This window comes from Solanum dulcamara, chromosome 1 (assembly GCF_947179165.1).
Source record: "Solanum dulcamara chromosome 1, daSolDulc1.2, whole genome shotgun sequence".
NCBI classification, from domain to species: domain Eukaryota; kingdom Viridiplantae; phylum Streptophyta; class Magnoliopsida; order Solanales; family Solanaceae; genus Solanum; species Solanum dulcamara.
Window position 1 is genome coordinate 56,212,216 of NC_077237.1, and position 26,653 is coordinate 56,238,868.

The following is a 26,653-nucleotide window of genomic DNA, read 5'->3' on the forward strand; positions in this document are numbered from 1 at the left end:
GGTTGGTTACGACTTGCGCCAACAATGTAATGATATTGTGAAACTCGGCATGGGTTACCCCTTCCTTATGATGTGGGGCATTGGGAACCGGAGGAGCTTGGTGCTCATTGTCAACCCTTACTCTTGGAGGTGTTCTTCCACGAGTCATTATCTAGAGAAAGAAATGGGTCGTTAGTTAAAGGAAAGCTTAGGACACTCAAAGGCACGACATGAATTTAAAAGAAGTGAAACTTTTCTAAACGTCCCATAGTCTCCTATGCATAGTTATGGCACGCTTCACAATTATGAATAAGATCCTATTTGACGTGGTATGTTGGACTTCGAAGACCATTCAAAACCTCAGGCACCAAGTTATTCACGACCCAATCCTAGAGCCTAGACGTGACATGGCGAATGAGGAACCCAAAAGTACCTCAAAAATAAGCTTCTTAGCATTCTTTTAGCCTTTAATAGTTAATGACAATAAATAAACAAGCAAAAATCATACTAGAAAATCTTCAACTTACATATGTCTAATAATACCTCTAAATTTTAGATTTAACGGGGCTAAGAGAAGTCCCTATCTCACCCTCAATCATAATAGAAAGAAATATCATAGTAAGGGTCTAAAGATCTCAACATATCATAAGCTAGAAAGATAAAGAATTATTGTTCCCGGAACATGGGAACTCACCAAAAGTAGCGCCTTCAAACGAAATCTCAACTAGCCACATGGAGGAGAACGAGGAGGAGCACCGATACCTATATGGTGATATCACATAGGCAAAAGAGTGTGCATTAGTACTTTGAATGTACTAAGTATGTAGGCATGCATGACAAAGTAAAACATTTAGGACATTTATAAGGTAAAGTACATAAATAAGTGCATGCATGAGTAATCAAGTAGATATCATTTAAATCATACATATGTGGATATATACATGCATGAGTAATCATGTAAATAGCATTTGAAACGTTCATTTGTGGGAAATTGACTATAACCGACATTAAGATCATATGAGCTATTACATGGAATCCAACATAACCCTCTATGTTGGCCGGGGAGTCTACTTGCCTAGGGTAGAACTCCGTCAACTTTACATTCATTCTCTAACTTTAACTTTAAGGGCTTTCATGGATCCATTAGCCTAAGCCTACAAAGGCTCATATGTTGGCACATAGTTAATGAGACAAGGAGTTGCTACTAGGATTCCCTTACTGAATCTCACCTCAATGACTCATTCGGTGCTAAGTCAATCTCACGAAATAGTTTAATACTTTGAAATAGTCATAACATATAACTTGAGAATTCAAAACATCATATTCGGTAGATAGCTCATTAAAACCTTTGGTGATTCAAATATGCAAGAATTGTCCTTATAACATAAAGAATCTATTATTCATAGCGTTTCATCAATCTTTTATTTTATAAGACTCCTTTTTTTTATCATAAACATTGCTTTCATAAACATTTATTTGGAGTCAAAACTTTCAAGTCAAACTTCATTGAAAATATAGTAAAATTATGTGGGTTAAAATTACTTCAACTTTCAAACATGTATGTAAATGAAATTATGCATAAATACTTTGAAATCCATTAATTAAAAATCCTACTTTAAACAACCCTCCATGAATTTCAAGAACCTTTAAAAAGATAAATAGAGAAATTACTTGCAAACCATCAATTCATACATATGAAATCATTTTGCATCAAAATAGATCAATAATCATTAGTTTAAATGTGATTCATGCTATTAAGTAGAAATAAGAATTATACCATAAGAAAATATTACTTGAAATCAAGAGATTTAGTTGAAAAAGTTTTGAACTACATGGATGGAAGAACCCATGAATAAACACCCATATACCTTAGGGTAAAACTTAATGAAAATAAACATAATTTATCATATAATCAAAATACTTTAGGCATGAGAGTGGAAGGAATACTTTTATTGAAGCCTTATATACCTGAAATCTGAAGCTTTACTCAGAATCAAATGACTTAGTGAACACTTTTGAATCCTAGCCTTTTCTCCTCGTCAGAGCGTTTTGTGTACTACCCGGAGTATATTAATCATAGAAATAGTATTTCTATACTACTAAGAACTAAAAATATATTTTGAGAATGAGTAAAGAAGTATATAAAGAGAAGAGTTGCTTGAGAAAGTTTGATGAACAAAATGATGAAAAAGGTGGATATTTATAGGTGTGAAGGAGATACCTAACAATAATTAAAATAATCGTAAAGAAAAATCTGAAAATTTAACGGAGGATTGTGATATCATGAGTGATGTCAAATGGAGGACTATTGATGAAATGGGTGATATCAAATGGATCTAGATCTTCTATGGTTGGTGAGATAAATCTTCTGTTTACGAAATACCCTTTTTCGAAATCATGTTTGAACAAGATAACTTCCTAATTAGGATTTGCTATCTCATATGAATTGTATCTCTAGAAGTATTCTTTCATTTGTTTAAGAATCAACTGATTTGGAGCATTCTATAGTGAGATATGATATTTGTTCTACAAATACTTCATTTCGTCACAGCATCAGGTCTTACAAAGATTTATTTATTTGACCCACCTATCCTCCGAAACTTAAGTTATGGTTTCACAAAAGTTGTGGGTAATAATGTTGGGGTTATTTAGAAATTTAAATCATCTAATTTAGACCATTATATGAAAAGTTATGTCCAAAATACAGAAACAATATTATTTTTCATCGAGAATTGGAACACCATATACAATGTTTTTTTAGGGGGTGTTACAACCTCCACGTGAGCTGTTTAAAATGAACAAAACTTAGTTAAGGTGTATAAGTGAAAATTAGTGTCAACTTTAGGAGACCATCGATAGGTTCTCTTTATATTTTTTGTTTAATTTGATATTTGTGTATGAATAAAAAAATAGAATTATTATATTATTAATGAGTTATCGATTTAATCGATAACCAATATTAAAAAATCAATAAAGATTAAATCAATAATATTTTTATCAATTTGATTCGATTTTTGCGGCTGGATGTTCTAAAACTGTGTATGAGCCCGTTTGGATTTGCTTTAAGTTGGTCAAAACCAACTTAAAGCCCCTTTTCAGCTTTTGGACGTGTTTGCCTAATGCTAACTTTAAGCCAGAAAGTTCTTAAAGTCAGTCAAAAATGAAAAGTTAGGATTGCTAACTTTTTTTTTGTTAAGTGCTTAAAGTCATTTTCTTTGACCATGAAAATTACTTTTATATCCCTTATATTTTAACTAAATTCCCAAACTAACATTTTTATTCTTTTAACCCAAAAATTCACATAATTTTCCTCATTTAAGCACTTTTATCCAAGCACTCAACTGCTTATTTATAAAAGTGCTTGCTTAATGTTTGCATCAGTCAGCAATGTTTATTTTGCTACGACTTATGATTTTCTAATTGAATTCTAATGTGAAAACTGATTTCTTACCATTGGTTAATATATTCTTGTAGAGGGCTCTCATTGTGATCTTCCTTCACTGCAGTTGGTCCGTCTTGCCTCTACCAAGGTCGATGTCTTCCATAGGCTCTATAACTTTTTGCTTAATATGTACAACTCTTAAATTTTGAAGACTTGAAGCTGTGACTCCTCCTGAAGTTCCATTCCTTTTTAAGATTAATGGTTGTATTCATAATGGATTTTCTGTTATCAATACTGAGATGTATTGTCATTTATAATGGTAAAACTAATTGGAGGAGGCACAAATTTGTATTTGCTTAGATAGAAAGCCTAGAACTATCATTGACAGGTGATAACATGCATGTGGCAGATCTTCCGCTTCTGCAATAGATTGTTCTCATTCTCTAGTTACCATAAGATGATTGATATCTGGAATCTGTATATAGATGTATCTACGAGGCATCCATCCAGAAAAGAAAAAGAGATGTAGCTGCGAGGGTTGTGCCATTTTTGATGCTCCTTTTTAGCCTGTGCTATACTGAATAAACAGACTTCACAACCCTGATAGGAATTGTGTTGCAATGGAGATCCTCTTGAATAGTGCCAATTAATTTCCCTTTAATGTTGTGGTTTTTGTAGGATCTATGGATTATGCTACAATCTTTTTGGATCACTGAAAGGCTTTTAGCTACCAATTATCAATCATGATTCATACAACCTTTGTACATTAACATTAATCGAATTTTAGCTAGATGAAAATCTGTCGAACAAAATAAAGTAATAAATCAAAGGAAGGAAATGAAGTCTAGTTACAGTACGCAATCAAATTTAGGATCAGACTGCAGAACTCATAATTTTTCTGTCCTTTGTGAGTAAATATACCCATTTTAACTTTCCCCTTATTTTTCTATGGGCTTATTTTTCATCCAAGCTCAATCCATATGGTTGAACCTATAGTCCAAATCACTTTTCACTGGTGAATTTGTTGAAGATTGCGTGTTCCCCAGGTCCATGAATAGCTCTAATGTTATCTGATTCACGTGCTGCTAATTAAACAAAGGATGATGTGTATTGCTCAAAAGATGGAAAATTGCAGAAAGATAGGCGGAGCATTTCTGTACTAGGAAACATAATGAACATGGAAGATTTATAAGTATCATTTCCATCAATAATGGGGTAGGTCCATACTGGTCATCCCAGAATTAGCCTTGAATGCGGGATGGAACGACATAGCATTTAAAATTGAAAGGTTCATTAAATGCTCTACAAGAATGGAAGTGTCTGGACCTCCTATAGTAACCAAAGCCAATTACCCTTATGCAAAAGCAGTTAAGGATAGGAAATGGCAATCGAAGACTATAAAGGAGGTAGAGATTACGAACAATGCTAGCATTATTGAAGTCCGCACTCATGCTGAAGACCAAGAGAATGGGCTTCTAGAAAGATGCCTAGTAGGTCATCTGGGAGGACATATGAAGGGAAAACCAACTTTATCTGAGATAATAAGATGGTCGTCAACACTCTAGAAGAAGGCACTCAGAGTTAACATCTATGAAATGTATGGAGGTGTGTTTCTATTCGACTTCCCTAGCATAAACATGGTTGAACAATCCTTACAAGGGCAGTGGAACTGAAAGAATCGCAGATTCAATTTGGAATGGTGGAATCCGATGGTGGGTTGTCTCCCCAATAATACACTGAAGATGGAAACATGGATCAGAATTGTCGAAATCCCCCTTTATCTCTGGTCGTGGAGAGTATTTCAAGAAATCGAAAACCTGTGGGGAGGTTGGGTGGCCACAAAGGAGGAAACAGAACTAAGAAATCACATGAAGTGGGCAAGAATCCTGGTTGCAAATGACAGAAGTAACATTCCCAAAGAAGTTTCGATCTCCAGAAATGGAGTAATATTCCACTTTTCGATATGGGTTGAGTGCCAAGTTAGAGTTGAGTTACAGTCGAAATCATTACAAATGGGAAATAGTCATGGGAGAAGATAGAGCACAGAAGTACCCGGTCTATGCCTTTACACAATAGTCTGAAGGTGGTAAAGGCTATGGTAAAGTTAGTAGTAAAGTCTGCGGAAACGTACAATCCCATCAATTTAGGGATTTTGCATCAGAGGACAAGTGGGTACAACTGTTAAAGAAAGAGAGGGAGGGCCACATGTAGGGCACACATCTCATTTAATTGAGAGAGCAGCTTTAGTAGGGCTGTACAGGATAAACCGATAAACCGCATCAAACCGACAAATCAAACCAAACCAGAAAAAAAATCCGACTAGTGGTTTGGTTTGACTTGGTTTGGTATTTGAAAAAAAACCCGACTATTATAGGGTTGGTTTGGTTTTAACTAAAAAAAGTCAAACCGAACCCAAACCGACCCGATTATAGATATACTACTTTTAAATTATGTTATACTAAAAATATTTATTAAAATGTAATTTATAAATATTTTTTAAAATTTTTTCATAATTTTTGTTTTCTTTCTTACATTTAGATTTGGACTTGAGTAGCCCATCTAAATAATATACAAAAAAAACTTATCTTATAAAGTTATATTACAAAGTTAAAACTTCAAACAGTGTTGTGCCTCCATCTTATATGTTGATATTTTGTACTAGAACTCATTTTAAGAAGCACTGCTCTGTGCTTTTTATTAGATACTATGAGAAACCCAAAAAAATCCGAAAAAATCCAAAAAACCCGAGAAACCCGAAAAAACCGAAAAAACCCGAAAAACCCGAAAAAAATTGATATCGAAAAATCCGACTTTTATTAGTTTGATTTGGTTTATAGATTTAATAACCCGACACAAATGGTTTAGTTTGATTTGTAAAAAATCCGAATCAACCCGATTCATGTACACCTCTAAGCTTTAGGCTATCAGGAGCCCAATAGAAAGAGGAAACTCATATAAGAATGGGCCAGACTTTTCAAGTCAAGTCATTTTTAATGATAACTCGTAAAAGCCCAATACCTCTTAACAATGGTAATTTTTTAGAACACCAGAGCTTCAATATGATCAAGATACAGAAAGAACTGCCACACAGAACTCAAATCAAATTGCCCATGCGGAGAGGAGATGGTAAACATGGTCGGAGAATCAATTATCGAATCTCAACGCCAATTAATAGAGATAGATGATAATGAACTAAGGGGGAAGATTTCAGAAAAGGAGGACAATGGATCGATCACTCTCATGAAGGACTGGGAGATTGAGGAAGCAGACCCGTTGCATATTCAACAACAAGAAGTAATAAGGAACAAGGAGAGGGAGACTTCAAACTTGGTACAACAAAACTTGATCAAACTGGTTAGAGTTTTGGGTATTGATTTCCAGGGCCATGAAGAGGTGGCCTTAGAGTTATTACTTCAAGTGGACAGTTCGAGACAAGCCAGAAGAATGGAGGCAGAGGCTGTATGCAAAAAAATAAGATTCAGAGGTACTCAAGAGTTAAAAAGTTTAGTAAGCTTTGATGTGAAATTTAAAAATAGTGGAAATAGGGGTAAGGGGAGAAACTTGCTCATCAGTGATAGATGAAATTTAAGTTAGTTTCATGGAATGTAAGGGGACTGAATAACAAGGACAAGAGAAGATTAGTCAAAAGTAATATGGGGTGGTGGTGGTGGTGGAATGCAAACATCATTTGTTTGCAAGAAACTAAGGAATAGGAGGAAGTGATGGAGGAGGTTAGGCAGATTTGGGGAGGGAGATAGGTTAAATATGCTTGTTTGGAAGCTAGTGGGACTAGAGGGGGAATTCTAATGTTGTGGGACAGCAGAGTGTGGAAGGGGGATATTTTGGAGACTGACATCTACTTTATAGCTTGCAAATTTGAAGCTCAACTTCAAAACTTCACTTGTCACATTACAGGGGTTTATGCCCCCAACTTTTACGTGGAAAAAAGGCTTGTTTGGGAGGAAATAGGGGCTGTAAGAGGTTTAATAGAAGAACCTTGGACTGTGTGTGGAGATTTCAATGTGGTGAGGTTCATCTCAGAGAAGAGAAACTGTTTGAGAAGAACAAAAGACATGAGAGAATTTTTAGATTTCATAGAAGATCTGAAGTTGATTGACATTCAACTAGAGGATGGCCCGTATACTTGGTTTAAAGGAGATAATCAAGACATTGCCTCCAGAATTGATAAGGTTCTAATATCAAAAGAATGGGATGATAGCTTCAAGAACATCAAACAGATTGTTTTACAAAGGCTCGGATCAGACCACACTCCTATTGCATTGCTGGGAGGAGTGAAGAACCAAAAAAAAATTATTTCAAGTTTGAAACTGGTGGTTAGACACATAAGGGTTCACAAACAGAATCAAGGAACGGTGGGACACTTTCAACTTCTCTGGGAGACCAGATTTAACACTTGCTTCAAAACTTAAGGCATTAAAAGGAAAACTTAAGGTTTGGAGCAGGAGTGATCAAGGGAAGTTGGAAGCTAAAAAGATGAACTTACTCAAAGAACTGGTTGTTTTTGATGAAGGGTAGAGCACTAACATAGGATGAGGTGACAAGGAAGAATTCTAGATTACTAGAGTTTGAGGAATTGCTCAAATATGAAGAAATCTCATGGAGACAAATATCAAGATCACTGTAGTTAAAGGAGGGGGACTGATAGGAACACTATGTTCTTCCACAAAATGGCCAACGCACACAAGAGGTACAACAACATTGATAAACTAGTAATCCAAGAAGAACTAACCAAAGATCCTTCCAGAATTGAAGGGGAGATAGTAGATTTCTACAAGAAGCTATATACTGAGACTACTGACTGGAGACCTGCCTATAATGATGCTAATTGCTACGAGTTAACAGAGGAGGAATAGGAGAACCTGCAAAGGAACTTTGAGGAGAGTGAAGTTCTAAAATGTATGAAAATGTGTGCAATTGATAAAGCACTCGGGCTTGATGGATCACCATGGGTTTCTTCTTAAAATGCTGGGAGGTGGTAAAGGAGGACATCATGAAAGCTTTCCAAAACTTCTATAAGCAAGAAGAGTTTGAAAGAAGTTTGAATGCAATATTTATTACTCTCATCCCAAAGAAGAAGGTAGCCAAAGAACTAAGAGATTTCAGACCTATCAGCTTAATAGGCAACATCTACAAGCATTTTGCTAAAGTTCTAACAGAGAGAATGAAAGGGGTAATGGCTGAACTTGTGGATTCCCGACAAATAGCTTTTATCCAAGGAAGACAAATCATGGATGCAGTGCTGATAGCTAATAAGGCAGTGGATTCCAGACAAAAGCAAAAGAAACCTGGAATACTTTGTAAGATAGACATAGAAAAAGCCTATGACCATGTTAATTGGAAGTATCTTTTAACCACAATGGGGAAAACGGGATTTGGGATGAAGTGGATCAGACATTGTATCACCACTGTGAGATTCTCAGTACTTATAAATGGATCCTCTATTGGTTTCTTTAGTGCGGAGAGGGGACTGAGGCATGTAGACCCTTTTTCACCTTTCCTTTTCCTACTTGCTATTGAAGGGTTGAACAATATTATCAAATCAGCTAAAGTAAAGGGATGGCTTAGAGGTTTTGAGATCAGCAGACCTGAAGGAGAGTGTGGAACTTACCCATCTACAATATGGTGATGATACCTTGATATTATGTGATACTGATGAGGGCCAACTAAAGATGCTGAGGGTGATCCTAGTGTTGTTTGAAGGGTTCTCTTGTCTATACATAATCAGAGGAAAAGCCACCTTTATCCAATTAATGAAGTACACAACATGGAAGCCTTAAATGTTGTTCTAGGAGGGGAAATTGGAGCACTGCCTACATCATATCTTGGGATGCCTTTGGGGGCCAATTCTCAGTCATATGAAATCTAGAACAATGTGGTTGAGAAATGTAAAATAAAGTTAGCAAGATGGAAATCAGGGTGGTAGGTTGACGTTGATTAATTCTGTTCTTGATTCACTACCAACCTATATGATGTCAGTGTTCCCAATTCCCAAAAGTGTAATCACTAGGTTGGATAAAATCAGAAGAAAATTTCTCAGGCAAGGAAACAATGAGAAAAAAGGCTACAACTTGGTTAAATGGGATACTGTGATAGTGGGAAAGAAGCATGGAGGTCTGGGAATAAAGAACTTGATGAATCAGAGCAAAGCCCTTAGGATGAAAGAAGTTCAATAATGAAGAATAGTCCTACTGGAAGGAAGTCATTAAGGCAAAATATGTAGAGGAAGACAACTGGATGACCAAAGAGGTGACTACACCATATGGGGTCCGTGTATGGAGATCCATTAGATCTCTGTGGTCTGAGTTTAAGGCTAACACAAAGATCAAAGTGAATAATGGTGAGAGAACAGAATTTTGGAAGGATGTTTGGCATGAGGCAGGTAGGCTTGAGGTCTTGTATCCTAATATATATTTTCTAGTATCTCACCAACAGAGGACCATAGTAGATCACTGGACTCCTCAAGGGTGGAACTTCATTTTTAGAAGACAATTAAATGATTGGGAGATTTAAAGGGTAGTAGATTTTTTCAACACCATTGGGCAATTTAATGGACCGGAAGGAGGTCAAGACATTTTGTGGTGGAAAGGCAATCGAAAGGGCAATTTTAAGGCGGGTAGTGCATACAACTGGCTGAACCACACCAATCAGCCTCAAAGTCATTGGCCATGGAGATGAATCTGGAAGTCAAAAATCCCACTCAAAGTGGCATGTTTTGTCAGGTTGTTAAGCAAAGAAGTTGTATTGACTCAAGACAACTTAAAGAGGAGGGGAATACCATTATGTTCTAGATGTTTCTTTTGTGGCTAAATTGCTGAGACAATTAACCATCTCTTTCTACATTGCAAGATCACTGGCCAACTATGGAGGTTATTCCTAAATCTTAAGGGTATGTCATGGACCATGCCTGCCAAAATCACAGAAGCAATCCAGAGTTGGGAGGAAGCAGGAAAGTAATCCAAGAACAAAGACAGATGGAAAATTGTCCCAGCTAGTATATGGTGGGCAATATGGAAGGAAAGGAACTCTAGAGCTTTTGATAATATAGAGAATAGTATGCAAAAAGTCAAACTAAATTGTCTTATGCTACGATGTTTTTGGTGTAATCAATTATACTCAAATGATACTATCTCCATAATTGATGTACTAGACTCAATTTAGTAAAAGATAGTAGGATTTGAAGTACATGTTGTAAATATTGACCAGTACAGTTTTAGTACTGTCTTTTGAGGAATACATGAAGTTACCAATTTCAAAAAAAAAATTGTTGGTAAATTTACTTTATGAAAAATTGTTTATTGGTAGCAATGCTTTCCGATTTCACTGTTGATTATTGCTTTAAGTAAGTAACTTCTAATTTCCTTTTGGTTTGGGGTTAAAAACACACTTCATTCTTTCAAGCGTCTCTTTTGACAACTGGCAATGAAGCCATTCGCAACCCGGCACTAATGTTTTTACTGCTCTTTCCTTTTAATTGCAATGGAATTTGAAATGAACTTGTGTTCCAAATGCCTCTTCAATCTCAGCCGTTGGAGAAAAAGAGACGGACGTCTAGGATTACTTCTTGACTGAGATTGACTTGGACCAGGTTAAGCTCTTTTGGACTGCTGACTTTTGGGTCAAGAATTGGCCCAAAATTTGTTTCGAAAAAGATCAGATCAGCCCACTCCCTATAACCCTCTAATTATATTTAACTTAATTAAGCTAAAGATTAAGTAATTAATTAATCCTACAATGTGCAAATAAAGAAAGAAAAATCTTTTTGGTATTTTGTGAATGAAGGATGCAAGTAACATGCACAAAATTGGGAAATCAATTAAAATAAACTAAAATTAAGCTAAAAACTGTCAACTTCAGGAGAAATTAAAATGGTATACATGGTTGTATTCTTATACCAAACTAGGTCGTAAATTTATTACCTGAAGTCAGTTTCTTTTTTCAAGTACCATGCACCTTCTACTTTCTGACTTTATTAACTTACCTTTGTGTTGCGCCTGTCACTTTGATCCAAATACACTATTTCTATGGGCTATGGCAACGTAGAGACTAAATGGTAAGTAATTGTATGTTCCATGATAAATTTCTTGTTGACATTCTCTCTTACCAATTCTCATCAAATGTGAATTATTTCATAACCCAAGGAGAAGGATTGGACTCTTTACCAAATCATAACCTCTCGATGGGAAATGGAACTTGGATCTCGATGTGACTGCACGGAAGCTCTTGGACACGAGCCCACGATTGAAGTCGTTTGAATTGAATTTCTCATAGATTATTGAACCAGATGATGACTCTGGATGATTGATGAAATGGGATGAGAACCATGAGGTCTTTATACAAACAACTTCAACCGTGGACAAGAAATCACCTAGTGTTTTGTCCCCGCTGGAATTTGAACATGAGTCCTCATGATCTTCATTCCACTTGATTGACCACTAGGGCACACAGTTACCCTAGTAAAGACCATGTTATTATAGTAACTACTATTTAATTCTTAGTCTTCTGTTGTCTAGGAACATTTTTGGGTGACAAAATGCATGTCTATTGTATCACGTCGTCAAAGTTGACAGGAATGTCAACCGCCAGAAGTAAATTAGTGTGAAGTTCAAAAATAGTTCAAAAAAAAAAACATGCCTATTACATCAAGTCGTCAAAGTTGACAGTAATGTCAGACACCAGAAGTAAATTTATGTGAAGTTCAAAACAGATTTGAAGGCTAATTTAATGGCAGACTTATCAAGACAAAGCTGCATTTCATAATATCCACCTCTTCAAGATGGTGATGATGTTATGACAACCAGAGGATGTAATTGTAGAACAAGTATAAAGAAAGGGAGTGAGAAGTACTTTCTGTACAAAGTTGATTGGCATTATGACATCCAATACCACCTTTTACTGGGATTAATTTTCTTTTTATCCAATTCAGCAAAAATAACTAATGCAAATTTTCTGGCTTTCTTTCTGTCATACATTTACTATTTTCTGATTTTTTTAACAATTTTTGTTCTCTTATACAGGAATTAGACTTGGGCAACTTTGTGCTAGAAACAAGTTTCTCCCTTTCATTTCTGCGAATCTACCATGTTCTAAAACTTCTGGTAATTCTATTCAGCCTCAGATCTGTAACTTCATGGTTCATTAGCAGAGTTGCTGCATCTACTTTATGAAGTTTGCTTTAAGACTTCTTTGCTTCTTTTGACAAATCTTCTGCCCATGAGAGTATTGGCACTTGGCAGTGTTTTGCTATATCCACCACTATGTACTGTAACAATTTACTGGAAAATGAGCATTAAAATATTGTGACTATTAAAGCATCTGTACAATGTCAAATTTTAGCACTGATAGCATTAGCATGTTAGTTCACTTATATAAAAAGAAACATTAGCTTGTTAGTTCAATGAAAGACAAGAGTAAGATGAACTAGTGTATCCTTTGAGATTTACAAGTGTTTATCCTTGCACGGCAGATTTCAGGGCTGTCCGGTCATCAGCCCCCACCATTTGTATTTTTTTTTTAAGGTTTCATAAACTGTTGAATTTAGCATCTTTTCTGTTGTTTGTTTATATCATTATAATTCTGTCTAGAGTCTAAATCTGGCATTGACATAGTAATTAGGATATAGAGTTACTTTCTGCAAAGTTGTATATGATTTCTTAATTCATGAAGGTGGTGCATACTGTATTTTTGCTTTTTGAAGTGTATATGTTGTCTGTGACACTGTTCCAAAGTGCTTCACTATCAGCATATCTGGAATGCTGGATGTCCTGAGTTTTTCCAGAACAATTTGGCTCAGGTTCTAAGAAACAGATTACTAGATCTATGAAGGCCATTCTTCGATTATATACTTCCTCATCTTCAGAAGTGGCATCTGTGCTTTTGGAACTTATGCTGCAGACAGTAGATTCCTCAAATTTGCTAGGGGACTCACAGAATACCCCAACAATCCATGAAACTATTGACATGCATAGTTCATATGATGACTGGAAACCAATCCTGAAGAAATTGTCAAATAGAGAACCGGATTTGCTTCCGACTCTTCTCAGGGCAGCCGCAGACTAGATTGAGACTATGGAAGCCACTAAGCATGAGCTTGGTAAGTGATGTATTCTGGCAAAAAAAAATTCAATATAACAACTTTCCTTCTGTGTATTGTTTGGAGTATCATGAATGCCTCTGTTGAAGATACACTTATTACTATATGAGACTGGAAACACACAGATAGTGATTATTCTTGTTATAATAAGCAATTACTCCCTCCTTCCCATATTAGTTGTCATGTTTACTAAAAATATTTGTCCCAAAATAGTTTTCAATTTAAACAATCAAGAGAGGTATAATTATCTTTTTCCAACTTTGCCCTTACCATTAATTATTCTAGAATTAAGAGGCACACAAATAGATAAAGATTAAAGAATTAATAAGAGGTATATTAGTCAAATAACATTCCTAATTAATGTTTTCTTAAGGGTTGTGCAAAATCTTATCATGACAACTAAAATGGAACGGAGGGAGTAGTTAATTTGGGACATTGGTAAAATAGCTACTGGGAGCTATATTAGAGATACTTTGGATTTTCTTTTTAGAATTTATGCCATGGATGCTGAAAATTTGAATTGTTGTTTGTGATTTAGTGAGCGCAGAGTGCGCTGAATGGAATCCTTGTTTGTGGGGGTTTCTTGCTTTCACTGATACTGGAAATGCAGCTTGCAGATTATCATTTATCACATACAAATATGTATGATATTATTGTCATATTACAATATTTGTTGTGTCCATTTCATCTAACAAGGGAAGGCATTAAAACATGAACAAATTCTCTAGCTTAACTTATAGGGAGGATTTGCTCAGTCTACAGCAGTGTTAACTATTCTTTCGAATCCTGCTGTTTTCCTTCTACATGTCTTCTATCTTGTCTTTTTCCAATCCACATCTGAATATGTGGATTGGAAACAACCTCTCTACCCTACAAAGGTAGGGTAGAGTCTGCATACATTCTACCCCCACTGGGTATGTTGTTATTTGTATGTGCGCGCCATCTGTTACAATGTTTCTCTCGATTTTATGATTTTCATTTGCTTCATGTTGTGGAATGGATTTTAGCTTAATTTCCTGTCCAACATGACTCATTTCTTTTACGGATCATTGCCAGGTGCAAATTCACTCTCAGGAAATGTAAATGAATCTCTTTTGATTGGACAGTTATCTTACCTGTGTGAACAGATAGTTGCTAACCTGAAGACACTAAAGCCTCTTAACCATAATGATCTTGCTGCTGACAGGGAAGACTCTTCAAGAAAACTGAGTCTTCCAGAGGCAACGCTACAAGAACTATTACGTAAATGTTTATTCTTGTCCTCTCACGACAACAATCAGTTGATGAAATCCGCCCTTCTCATTGCTCAGATGATTGGAACTCTTTCATCCATAAGTTAAATAAGCTCTGTTCACTGAGTGTATTTGATTCAGAGATTATCCACTCAGATCCTTCCACCAATAGTTCAGAAAGCTTCCTACTATCCAGGGAAGAAGATTCTCTTCGTCAAGCTGCTCAAAAGCTTGAACTAATTATCTGTCGAGTTGTAAAGAGCAATAACATGCATACAACAGATACTGGGAGCCAATGGGTAGTTGCAAAAACATGGAAAGCATGCCCCATTGGTATGCTGCCCCATGCATTTGGTTCTACTGGTCGTCTTCCTGTTCTTAATTTTATTGATGATTCAGCAGAAGTTGCAAAATCATCAGACAATGAAATCCCAGAAACCAATAAATGTGGATGCAAGCGGGAGGCTGCTTCTGCGGTTGAATGCTTGGACGATCCTAATATGAAAAAAATGAGGAAGACAGAGTAGCCTGGTGATAATCAGTGTACGGAGAATATGGAGATTGAAAATGGCCATAACGATGTGCCTTGGAAGGCTCAAAAGGCCACCTGATGATTGATGGAGTGTGGAAGAAGGTTTCAATGGAGGAGTTGCGTGATATTGCTGCAGCTGTGAAGATTTTGATTTAATCAAACCCTTGTGAGATGTTTGGCCGGGAGAAGGGGTGTCTCAGAGAGCAAAATGAAAAGGGTTCTGTTTCTGTTGTATATCTGCCACCAGTTTTGCAGCTTGTAAATTATTGGCCAACAATTTTGCTCGTAATTTTCAAATATTTAAATTGATATTCGTTGCCTGCTTAATGATACTATAAGATTTTGCATTTAATAATACAATTTTGGTTATGATACAATTGACACATTGTTGTATACTAAATTCAAATTAGTGTTATTACGTGTATTACATTATATAAACGACGAAAATATGCTTTAATAGTACTACTACTTTCTTTTGATACTCATACCTTTCTTCTTATTATCTATAGTTTGTTTCTAATGTTATTTATAGTCACAATTGGTTCGAATAAAATATCGCCTTTGGAAGAGAATGTCAATTTTTTAAACTTTTTTGTCATTCCATATGGTTATGAAAAATCAAAACTGCATTGGATGAAGTGGTTTAATCTGAGCCAATGGTACTTTTAGGATAAAAACATCTAATTTAAATCAAACATGATAACTTAGATTTATTATGATGAAGAAAGCACCTGGTGATAGTAGATATAATAATTTAATAATCTTGTAATTAGTATCATCTCCTACGTCATAAGGTCTGAATGATTAGAGGTGGATCTAAAATTTAAACTCTTTGAGTTCAACCTTATAAGATTCTTAGTATTGCATAGAGTTTAAATTCAACCTTATAAGATTCTTAGTATTGCATTCATTATATATTTGTTGAAGATAAGCCCCTTGTTTCAGCTCTCTTTACTCATTCTATCACTGATAGTTTACAGAGTGAAGTAACTATGGTGAAAGCAGATGAAGAATTGAAGAAGATAAGTCCTTCTGACTAAGTGGAGCTGCCACTCTCTCTCTCTCTCTCTATATATTTTTTTATAATTCAAGACACCCATACTTGTATGTATTATAAATAGGTGCATCAGTCCTTGGGATAAATCAATTGTAGTTTTCTCTCTTTTGACATATTCAAAAAATTTCCAATATTGTTCATCAATTCTTACATAGTATCAGAGCAGTAGCTCGATCCAAATTCAATCATCTTTCTAGATCTATAATTCAAGTAACAAAACTATGGGTGAACAATCCAATACCACTGAAATTCGCATCACAGAAAGTTCTGTGAACACCAACAATGTCAATACTAATCATCCCTACCACCTCAATGCTTCTGGTTCTCATGGAATTAACTTGGTAAATTCCATCTTCGATGGAAAGGGTTTTCCAGGATGAAGGAGATCAGTTTTGATAGCTTTGTCTGCGAAGAAGCAGCTTGGCTTCATCAATGGAGCTTGCAAACCTCCAGATCTGACTGCTCCTGAGTTTGAGAAAAGATGTTGTTGCAACGACATGGTCATATCTTGGTTGTTGAACTCCCTTTCAAAAGAAATTGGTGACAGTGTCATCTACTCCAAAACTGCAAAGGAGCTTTGGGAGAGCTTAAAACATAGATTTGAGAAATCAAATGGTGCAAAAATATATCACCTGCAAAAGGAACTCTCAGGCTTAGTGCAAGGTAATGGTGACATAGCAGGTTATTTCACTAAACTAAAAAAACTGTGGGATGAACTAGAATCCTTGAATTTGAGCATATGTTGCAATTGTGTATGTACTTGTGAAGGTAAAAACAAGCTGACTAAGTCGTAGGAAGATCAAAAAGTCAATCAATTTTTAATGGGGCTAAATGACGCATATGCTCAGGCTAGAAGAAACGTTTTGATGAAGAATCCCCTATCGAGTTTGGATCATGCCTACTCACTCTTGTTACATGATGAGAATCAGAGAGAAATTTATGTGAATGCACAAGTTTTCTCAGATTCATCTTCTTTTATGGTGACTAATCAAGGAATGCCCATTTTCAAGACAGGAAATCAACCATTCAGGGGTGGAAACAACATTCATAAATCTGAAAATCAATTCAACAGATTTTCAGGAACACAATCAAGGAACAAAGATAAAATGAGTAATTACAATCCCAATGTGAGTTGCACACATTGTTCAAAGGTAGGACACATCAAGGAGGACTGCTACAAACTTATTGGGTTTCCAGAAGATTTTGAGTTCAATAAAGGGAAAAATTACCAGAATACCATTAAAGGAAATGCAGTAGTTGCAGGTGATGAGGTGCATGAAAACAATTCACCAATTCCTGAGCCAAACACTTTTGGCAATTTTCAGCATTTTAACAAGAAACAGAGAATAGAAATAGCACAAATGTTTAGACAAATGCAGATGGGACAACTAGCTTATTCAGGACCAGATATAAATGCAATAGCTGTTACCATCCTTAAATAATCAGGAACTTGTTTCTCAATTATTAACTCTAGCACCGCATCAGAGCATATATGTTTTAATTCTGATTCCTATCGTGCCTTTGAACATAAGCTTATCTAATTCTTCCAAGCTGACTGTTACAATGCAGGGAATATTATTGTTCTGCCCAATCTTACTTTTAAGAATGTGCTTTATGCGACAGCTTTCAAATATAATTTACTTTTAGTAAATAGATTGTGTTTACAAGCCAACTGCAATGTCTTATTTACTTATGTGGGGGTGTCTATTGCAAGACCCTTTAATGAAGAGGGTAGAAGCTTTTGGTGAAGTTAAAGAGGGTTTGTACTTATTGCAACCTTCAAGTCAAAAATCTAATGTAGTTTCTTTTCAAACAGGAAGAAATTCCAGTGTCATTTGTGATGTCGAGTTAGTTTCAAATTCTGTCTCTTTTCCTATTGTTGCTAATTTTGTTTCTAATGTAACACTTTGGAACTTTAGACTTGAGCATTTGTTCTTTTCAATAATGAAACATTTAAGTTTTGTCAAGTTTTCTTCTAATTCTGAATGCATCTGTCATGTTTGTCCGCAAGCTAGGCAAACAAGAACTTCCTTCCCCATTAGTGAAACCAAATCCAAAGACATTTTTAATTTAATTCATATTGACACTTGGGCTCCATATAAGCAAACTACTTATAAATGGTTTTAGATATTTCTTAACTATTGTGGATGATTATAGCAGGGCAACTTGGACTTTCTTGCTAAGCACCAAAAGTAATGCTTTCCCAGTTTTAAAATGTTTCTTGAACATGGTAGAGAGACAGTTCAATAAAAAGGCGAAGAGTATAAGATATGATAATGCTTTAGAATTAGGATCAGGTTCTCAAGAAGCAGGTTTCTTGAGAGAACATGGCATTTTACATCAGAAAAGTTGTGTAGCTACACAACAGAATGGGGTAGTGAAAAAGAAACATAGGCATTTATTAGAAATTGCCAGGGCTTTAATTTTTCAATCCAAACTACCTATGATTTACTGGGAGAGTGTATTCTTACAGCAACTCATTTGATCAATCTATTTCCTTCAAGAGTCTTGAAAGGAAAAACTCCTCATGAGATGTTGTTCAACAGAAAGCCTTCTTATAAGCATTTAAGGCCCTTTGGTTGTCTATGCTACATTTCCACTCTAAGTCATGGAAGAGGGAAATTTGATCCTGGAGCAGGTCAATGTGTCTTTTAGGGGTGTTCCCATGATCAGAAAGGTTTCAAAGTTTTAGAACTAATCACTAAAAAAGTTACCACTTCCAGAGATGTGCATTTTCAAGAAGACATTTTTCCTTTTGACTCTCAACCTTCATATCCTTCTCCTATTTTTTCTACTATTCCCATTTCTGCTTTAGATCCTATTGATGAATCTCCGTCTCATTCTTTTCTTCCAATTCCTCGCTCACATCAAGACATGACAGAATCACTTACTTTTCCACCATCATCCCAAATCTCTCCTACCATTACTCATCCTATTGACTCTCCTTCTCCATCAATTCCTATCCCTATTAGCAAATCAACAAGACCACCCAAGAAACCTGATTACTTGCATGATTTCATTTGTGGGAGTGTCTATTTGACCGACCTCACTAATTCTTGTTTTGCTTATCCCACCACAACTCCATCCCATCCTTTTAGTGCCTTATCTATATCTAATCAACATATTCTACACTCTTTGTCTACTATTTCTGAACTTAACAGTTACTCAGAGGTAGCATCATATCAAACTTGGAAAGCTGCCATAGATAAAGAGATTGAAGCTCTTCAGCTCAATCAGACATGGGATGTCATTGAATTGCTGGCCGGGAAGAAAGCTTTACCTTGTAAATGGGTTTACAAGGTAAAACACAACTCACATGGAACTATTGAGAGGCTGAAAGCTAGACTCGTGGTGAGGGGGGACATTCAGAAATAAGGTGTTGATTTCAATGAGACATTTTCACCAGTGGTGAAAATGACCACAATCAGTGTTTGTTAGCAGTAGCAACAAAGAAGAGGTGGAAAGTTTCCCAATTGAATGTAAATAATGCCTTTTTACATGGCACTCTAGAAGAAGAGGTCTTTATGAGATTTCCTGTCGGTCTTATCCCTCCTGCATCTAATCATGTCTGCCTTCTCAGGAAATCACTTTATGGGATAAAGCAAGCTTCACGACAATGGTACGCCTGGCTTGCTAGTGCCCTTTACTACAAAGGCTACACTGCTTGACTGAATGATTATTCCTTATTTTTCAAAAGAACAGGTCAATTGACATCTATTTTGGCTGTATATATAGATGATGTTCTACTTACAGGGGATGATGTTTCAGAAATCGATCATATTGCCAATTTTCTTCACTTAAAATTCAAAACAAAACAATTGGGTGATATTCATTATTTCCTAGGCATGGAAGTTTTATGGGAACAACAAGAATTTATTGTGAGTCAGCGTTAATTTACATTGGATCTCCTCAAGGACTTTGATTGCAACCATCTTCCTCAAGTATCCTCTCCATTTGATCCTTCCACAACGTTAACATCCGAGTGTGATGAGCTCTTGAAAGATCCTACTATTTACAAACATTAAGTGGGAAGATTGAATTACCTGACTCATACACGTCCAGACTTGGCATTTTCGATCCTCAAACTCAGTTAATTTCGGTAAAGACTCTGTCTTTCTCACTATTCGGCAGCTCTCCGAGTATTGAGGTACCTCCATTTGGATCCAGGGCAAGGGATTCTTCTCAATGTTGATCCTTCTCTATCCTTACTGGCATTTTGCTATGCGGATTGGGAAGCATGCTCCGACACACACAGATCTGTGAGTGTTTTTTTCATCACACTTGGGGGTTCTCTTATTTCTTGGAAGCCTAAGAAGTAGCCTTTAATATCCCTTTCCTCCACCAAAGCGGAGTACAGATCTATGTGTAAGGTCACGACTGAACTAACTTAGCTTGTTTGTCTCTTGGAGGACCTGTCAAGCTCACCATTTCTATCGGTTCCCATTCATTACGACAACCAAGCCGCACTTCATATTGCTCGAAACCTTATTTTCCATGAGCGAACCAAGCATGTGGAGCTTGATTGCCGCTTTTTGCGCTAGTAGTATCTCTGCGGGCTGATCTCCTTGTCTTTTGTCCCTTCACACATTCAACTTGCCGATCTATTCACTGAACCTCTCTCAGGGGCTTCTCATTGAAATATTTTGTGCAAGTTGGGAGTGTCGTCCCTCCCCTCCAACTTGAGGGGGATGTTGAAGGGAAGCCCCCTGTTTCAGCTCTCTTTATTCATTCTATCATTGATTGTTTACAGAGATTTTTGAGATATCTATTTGAGCAGGAGACAAGTTTTAAAAATTGGATAAAAGGAACTCTAGTATAATTAGATATTAATGGGTTATGTTAATTTAAAAAAGAATATTTTTATACACTTTAAAGTTTTGCTATTTATAAATAGATCCAATATATAAGAGGGTTGTAAAAAACACCTAAACAACTTAGGGTTGTTTAAATATCTTCTTGTTTGAACTAAACAACTTTTGGTGGTTTAAACAACTTCTGGTTGTTTGACCTAAACAACTTAGGGTTGTTTAAATATCTTCTGATTGTTTGAACTAAACAACTTTTGGTTGTTTAAATAATTTTTGGTTGTTTAAACAACTTCTGTTCTGTTGTTTGAACGAAACAATTTAGGGTTGTTTAAATATCTTCTGGTTGTTTGAACTAAACAACTTTTGGTTGTTTAAATATCTTCTTGGTTGCTTGAACAACTCATGTTTATATAAACATTTACAACATATCCTCTCTTCTGTTCTCTTCTCTTTTCATCAATTTTTTAATATAATTTTCACAATCAAATCGGAGTGAAGAAAAAAATGAGAATGACAACATCCGAAGAAGAAGAAGATGAAAACACAAAAAGTTTAAAAAGAAAGGGAAAAACGGAGAAGAAAAAAAGTAAAGAAGTTAAGGAAGAAGAAGATGAAAGAAAAAAAAACAAAAGCGTTTAAAAAAATGAAGAGAAGAGAGGAGGGAAATGAAGAACAGAAGTTTTAAAAAATGGAGTAAAGAAAAGAGAAGAGAAGAGGGAAATAGAGAACATAAGTTTAAAAAAGTGGAGTAAATGAATGAAAATAGGGTTTTATTAAAAAAAATTGATCTTTTAATTTTTATCCTAAACTTTTAAATATTCTAATTTAACCCCATCTCTTCATAATTAACATCTAATTAAATATTTATAATAAAAAAAAAAAAAATACAAACCCCTATCCTTCCTTCATTTCACTCTCAAAGGTCCCTTTTATCTTATTTTCCCGAAGTAACTATGGTGAAAACAGATGAAGAATCGAAGAAGACAAGTCCTTCTGACTAAGTGGAGCTGCCACTCTAGAATATGATTACACAATTTCCACTCATGACTTAGAGGAGCAACTACTTTAGATATTCCCTTTTTATAATCCAAGACACCCATACTTGTATGGGGGGATAGAATTAAAAGGGATCTTTGAGTTATGTATTTGAAGATTTAGGACACAAGTTATAAGAATTAGGTAAAAGGGACTCTAGTATAATTAGAGATTAATGGTTTATGCTAATTTAAAAAAAGAATATTTTTATACACCCCAAAATTTTGCTATTTACAAACAGACCCAACATATAAGAGGTTTAGCCAAAAGGGCGGCAACAATTTCCAGCAAATCTGCTCATTTTTTTTAGCGGGAGCAGCAGCAGCCACATTATCTTCCTCTCCTTCCATATCTTTTTTTTTTCAATCTCAACACATTTCAGCTTTCCAAACTCCATGCTCTCTTCAAACTAGGGTTAGATTTATCTTCATTGAACAAAAATGAAATATGCATTTGCCTTCTTCATCATAACTAAATCAAAGATTTTTTAATTTGTGTTACTTCTGTGTTCTTGATAGTAATTTGTTAATACATAGTTTGGGAATTTGCTTAAAAGGGGATAAACATTTCATCTCAGTGATTTAAGGTAATAATTTAACTTCTTTATCGTTTCCTAAATTAAACATTTTGTTCTTCTATATTGTTAATAAACAACTACATGTTGTTTATAAACAACTAAACAACATGCAGTTGTTTATAAACAACTGCATTATGTTTACACAAATGATCTGCATTGCACAACATGGTACTTATGCTAAGAGTTTGCACTGCACATGCATGCTCCATGTAAACAATCAAATTTTGTTTAAACAACCAAAAGTTATTTGCATTGTGAACCTGCAAATAAATTATCTATGTTTAAATACTGTACTGACTATAATATTGTCACAAATTATAATATGTATCTATGTAATATCCACAGGTGTTGTGACAATTAATGGGGGACACAATATTATTAGCAGTTGATCTACATGGTGAATGGATAGAGATCGATGAGCGTTATAGTTGGAAGTCGAAGGGTGGTCTTACAGTACCGATATTAGTGAGGAGGGATGTTGCGTATGATGAGTTTGTTGATATCATCATTACTAGGTGTAAGTTATGTTGTGCGCCAAAGAATCTCTCAATCACTTACATGCTCAGCATTGTTGCAACGGAAAAAGCATATTTTTCTGAAATAAAGAATGATGATGATTTGCTCACTTATTTAGATGATGTTGACAAAGATGATCGTCGTTGGCCCATTCTAAGGGTAAATGTGGTTGAAATTGGGCCGACATAAGTTCCACAATTTAGAGAAGCAATTGGAGTGTTCCCTGGACTTGCTAGTAATACAATAGGGCAAGAAGAAGCTGGAAATTTTTCTGGATTTGATTACAATACAGCGAGAGTTGAAGCTACTTCAGAATTTTCAGATTTTGATTACAATACCGAAGGGGCAGAAAGGGCAGAAGAAGAAACATATGCTTCTATTAATCTGTCCAGTACACAGGTGGTTGAGGTCTCAACACAATGTAGCCACAGTTGTGAAGACGACACATGATTTTTCTCGGGCCTAACTTTCAAGAAGAAACAAGAATTGAAAATCCTATTGAACCTTGCTGCTGTGAAGAATAATTTTAGTTTTGAGTAGGTAAAGAACACAAAAAAAACTACAATGTCAAATGTGTAGATAAGAATTGCAAGTGGCGACTACGAGCTATGAAGTTTAAGGGTACCGATAGATTTTATATTACCACATACCATAATATGCACACATGTAGAGTACAACATCTTACAAGCCATCATCGACACGCAACAGCTGAAGTCGTTGCTAAACACATTGAAAATAAATTTATCGAGGGGAACAGTCTATCTACAAGAGAAATTAAGGAAATAATTCGTGTAGAATTGGGATGCAAGATTAGTTATTGGAAATGTTTGGCGGGTAGTTATATTGTAAAATATTTGACAAGAGGAACACCAGAATACGGATATCAAGTTATAGATAAGTACCGTCATATGATTCATGTTACAAATGAAAGAAGCAAGACAGATTTGAAGGTTGATTCTTATGGTAGGTTCTTGTATTTTTTTGTATCCTATGGAGCTTGAATAAATGAATTTGCTTATACAAGAAAAGTCCTAGCTGTTGATGGAACACATTTGTTTGGAAAGTATGGCGGAGTGTTGTTGTCTGCTGTGGTGTTGGATACCGAAAATCACATATTTCCCTTGGCATTTTGTATTGTAAATTCAGAGGATGATGCCTCGTATCAGTACTTTTTTGAACAATTGCTCGAGATCGTCCCCAACACTAATGAGTTGTGCATAATTTCTGATAGACATCCATCTATAAAGAAAATTATTTCAAAGATTTATACTGAAGCTCATTATGGAGTTTGTGTGAGGCATCTTGGTGAAAGCATTTGCAAAAACTTTCACTGTGGAGATTGGATGCACCATTTTTATGATGCAGCGAAAGCATATCAGAGGGACGAGTTTAATGATCATTTTCAACAAATCAAAGATTTGGATATGAGTGTCGCCAAATATCTTGAGGATGTTGATTTCCACAGATGGAGTAGAGCACACTTTCCTGGCAATAGGTACGTTATAAGCAACCATTGATTGCTTAAACAAATTATATTTGCTTACACTAAACAATATTGTAGATTCTTAGTTAATATGTATGTATTTGTTGATGTTTTAGGTATGATGTAATGACCACCAACATTGCTGAGTCAATTAACTCGATGTTCTTGGCGGAAAGAGAATTTCCAATCACTGCTCTATTCAATTCTATAAATAGGAGATTTGCTCAAAAATTTCATGAGAGGCGTATGATGTTGGCCAACACATCAACCATATGTGTCCCTTCTGTTGAAAGAAAAATAAGAGAAAATGTAACTATAGGCAATACACTATTGGCCCATCAAATAAGCTTCCACACTTTTAGCATCATTGGTCATGGTTCAGTGGCTATGGTTGATCTAAACAATAGAACATGTTCTTGTAGAGAGTTTGATTTGAACAAAATACCTTGTCCACATGCTATTGCAGCAACAAGAATCCAGTTCGGAGATGATTATGGATTAAGAGTTTATGATTTTGTTTCTCCATATTATTCAGTATGGTCATACAAACATGCATATGAAAAATTAATTCATCCAGTGTTATCTGAAGAATTTTGGGAGCTTCCTCTAGAGCTTTTGGAGAGTAAAATACCTTGTCCATATGTGGTGCGCAAACCAGGCCGAAAGAAGAGAAAACGTGCACTTTCAGTCTTGGAGCGGGGTTCAAAGAAGAAGAAAAATAAAAGTTCCATATGCAAAAGAGTTGGTCACAAAAGAACTACATGTAGTCTCAGAGCGAGACAAAATGAAGAAACAAGCAGTAGTGTAGCTTCTTAAATTCGTACTTGTAACCGAATCAATCTATTTTGTGCTTGAAACTGAATCAATGTACTAAGTTGGCTGTTTTTTTCTATTGGACTTTACAAGTGGATATTGTTTGTTAACAGCTTAAAGTTTTTCCCTTAAAAAGTAGGTAAACAACTAGTGGTTGCTTAAACAGACACTAGTTGTTTCAGAAAATGTATAATTATTTATACTGGAAAATTATTGTTCATAAAAATATTGTTAAACAAGTAGTAATTGCTTAAACAAATAATTGTTGCTTAGAATAAACAACAAGAAGTTGTTCAAACAACTCTTGATTGCTTATACAATAACTTTATATCTCGTAAAAAGTAGGTAAGCAACTAGTGGCTGCTTAAACAACTATGGATTATTTACAATAAACAACTAGTGGCTGCTTAAACAAATATTGATTGCTTACAATAAACAACAACAAGTTGTTCAAACAACTCCTGATTGCTTATACAATAACTTCATATCTCGTAAAAAGTAGGTAAACAACTAGGGGTTGCTTAAACAACTATGGATTGTTTACAATAAACAACTAGTGGCTGCTTAAACAAATATTGATTGCTTACAATAAACAACAAGAAGTTCTTCAAACAACTTCTTATTACTTATACAAGAATTTCAATTGGACATTTATATGAATATTTGAACATCAACTTATTGACTTGACAATAATTCAACATCAAACGAGTTGTTCAATTAGTAATTAAACCCTACTTGATAATTTGATCATCAACTGATTGACCCTACTAATAGTATAACTATAACTTATTGATCAAGTGATATGTTGTTTGATTATATGAATATTTGAACATCAACTTATTGACTTGACAATAATTCAACATCAAACGAGTCGTTCAATTAGTAATTTAATCCAACTTGATAATTTGATCATCAACTGATTGACCCTACTAATAGTATAACTATAACTTATTGATCAAGTGATATGTTGTTTGATTATATGAATATTTGAACATCAACTTATTGACTTGACAACAATTCAACATCAAACGAGTCATTTGATGGATTTTAAAGTAAACAATCCATAGTTGTTTAAGCAGCCACTAGTTGTTTATTGTAAACAATCCATAGTTGTTTAAGTAACCCCTA

The 26,653-nt window shown here is 35.3% G+C and overlaps 1 protein-coding gene, 1 long non-coding RNA gene and 1 pseudogene across 2 annotated transcripts; 2 read left to right on the forward strand and 1 right to left on the reverse strand.

The window, feature by feature from the left end:
- Window positions 1-13,109: 13,109 nt before the first annotated feature.
- Window positions 13,110-15,536, forward strand: LOC129886644 (uncharacterized; annotated as a pseudogene).
- A 786-nt stretch (window positions 15,537-16,322) lies between these two features.
- On the reverse strand, window positions 16,323-21,026 carry LOC129886727 (uncharacterized). Its single transcript, XR_008766249.1, has 2 exons — window positions 20,337-21,026; window positions 16,323-16,925 (listed from the first exon to the last, which is right to left on the reverse strand). It is a non-coding gene; the product is annotated as an uncharacterized LOC129886727 (long non-coding RNA).
- Window positions 21,027-23,073: 2,047 nt separating this feature from the next.
- On the forward strand, window positions 23,074-25,528 carry LOC129893242 (uncharacterized). The gene is made up of 4 exons (XM_055968750.1): window positions 23,074-23,371; window positions 23,477-23,628; window positions 24,294-24,724; window positions 24,829-25,528. The coding sequence occupies exons 1-4, from the start codon at window positions 23,074-23,076 to the stop codon at window positions 25,526-25,528; spliced, it is 1,581 nt and encodes a 526-aa protein (XP_055824725.1).
- The last annotated feature ends 1,125 nt before the right edge of the window (window positions 25,529-26,653 follow it).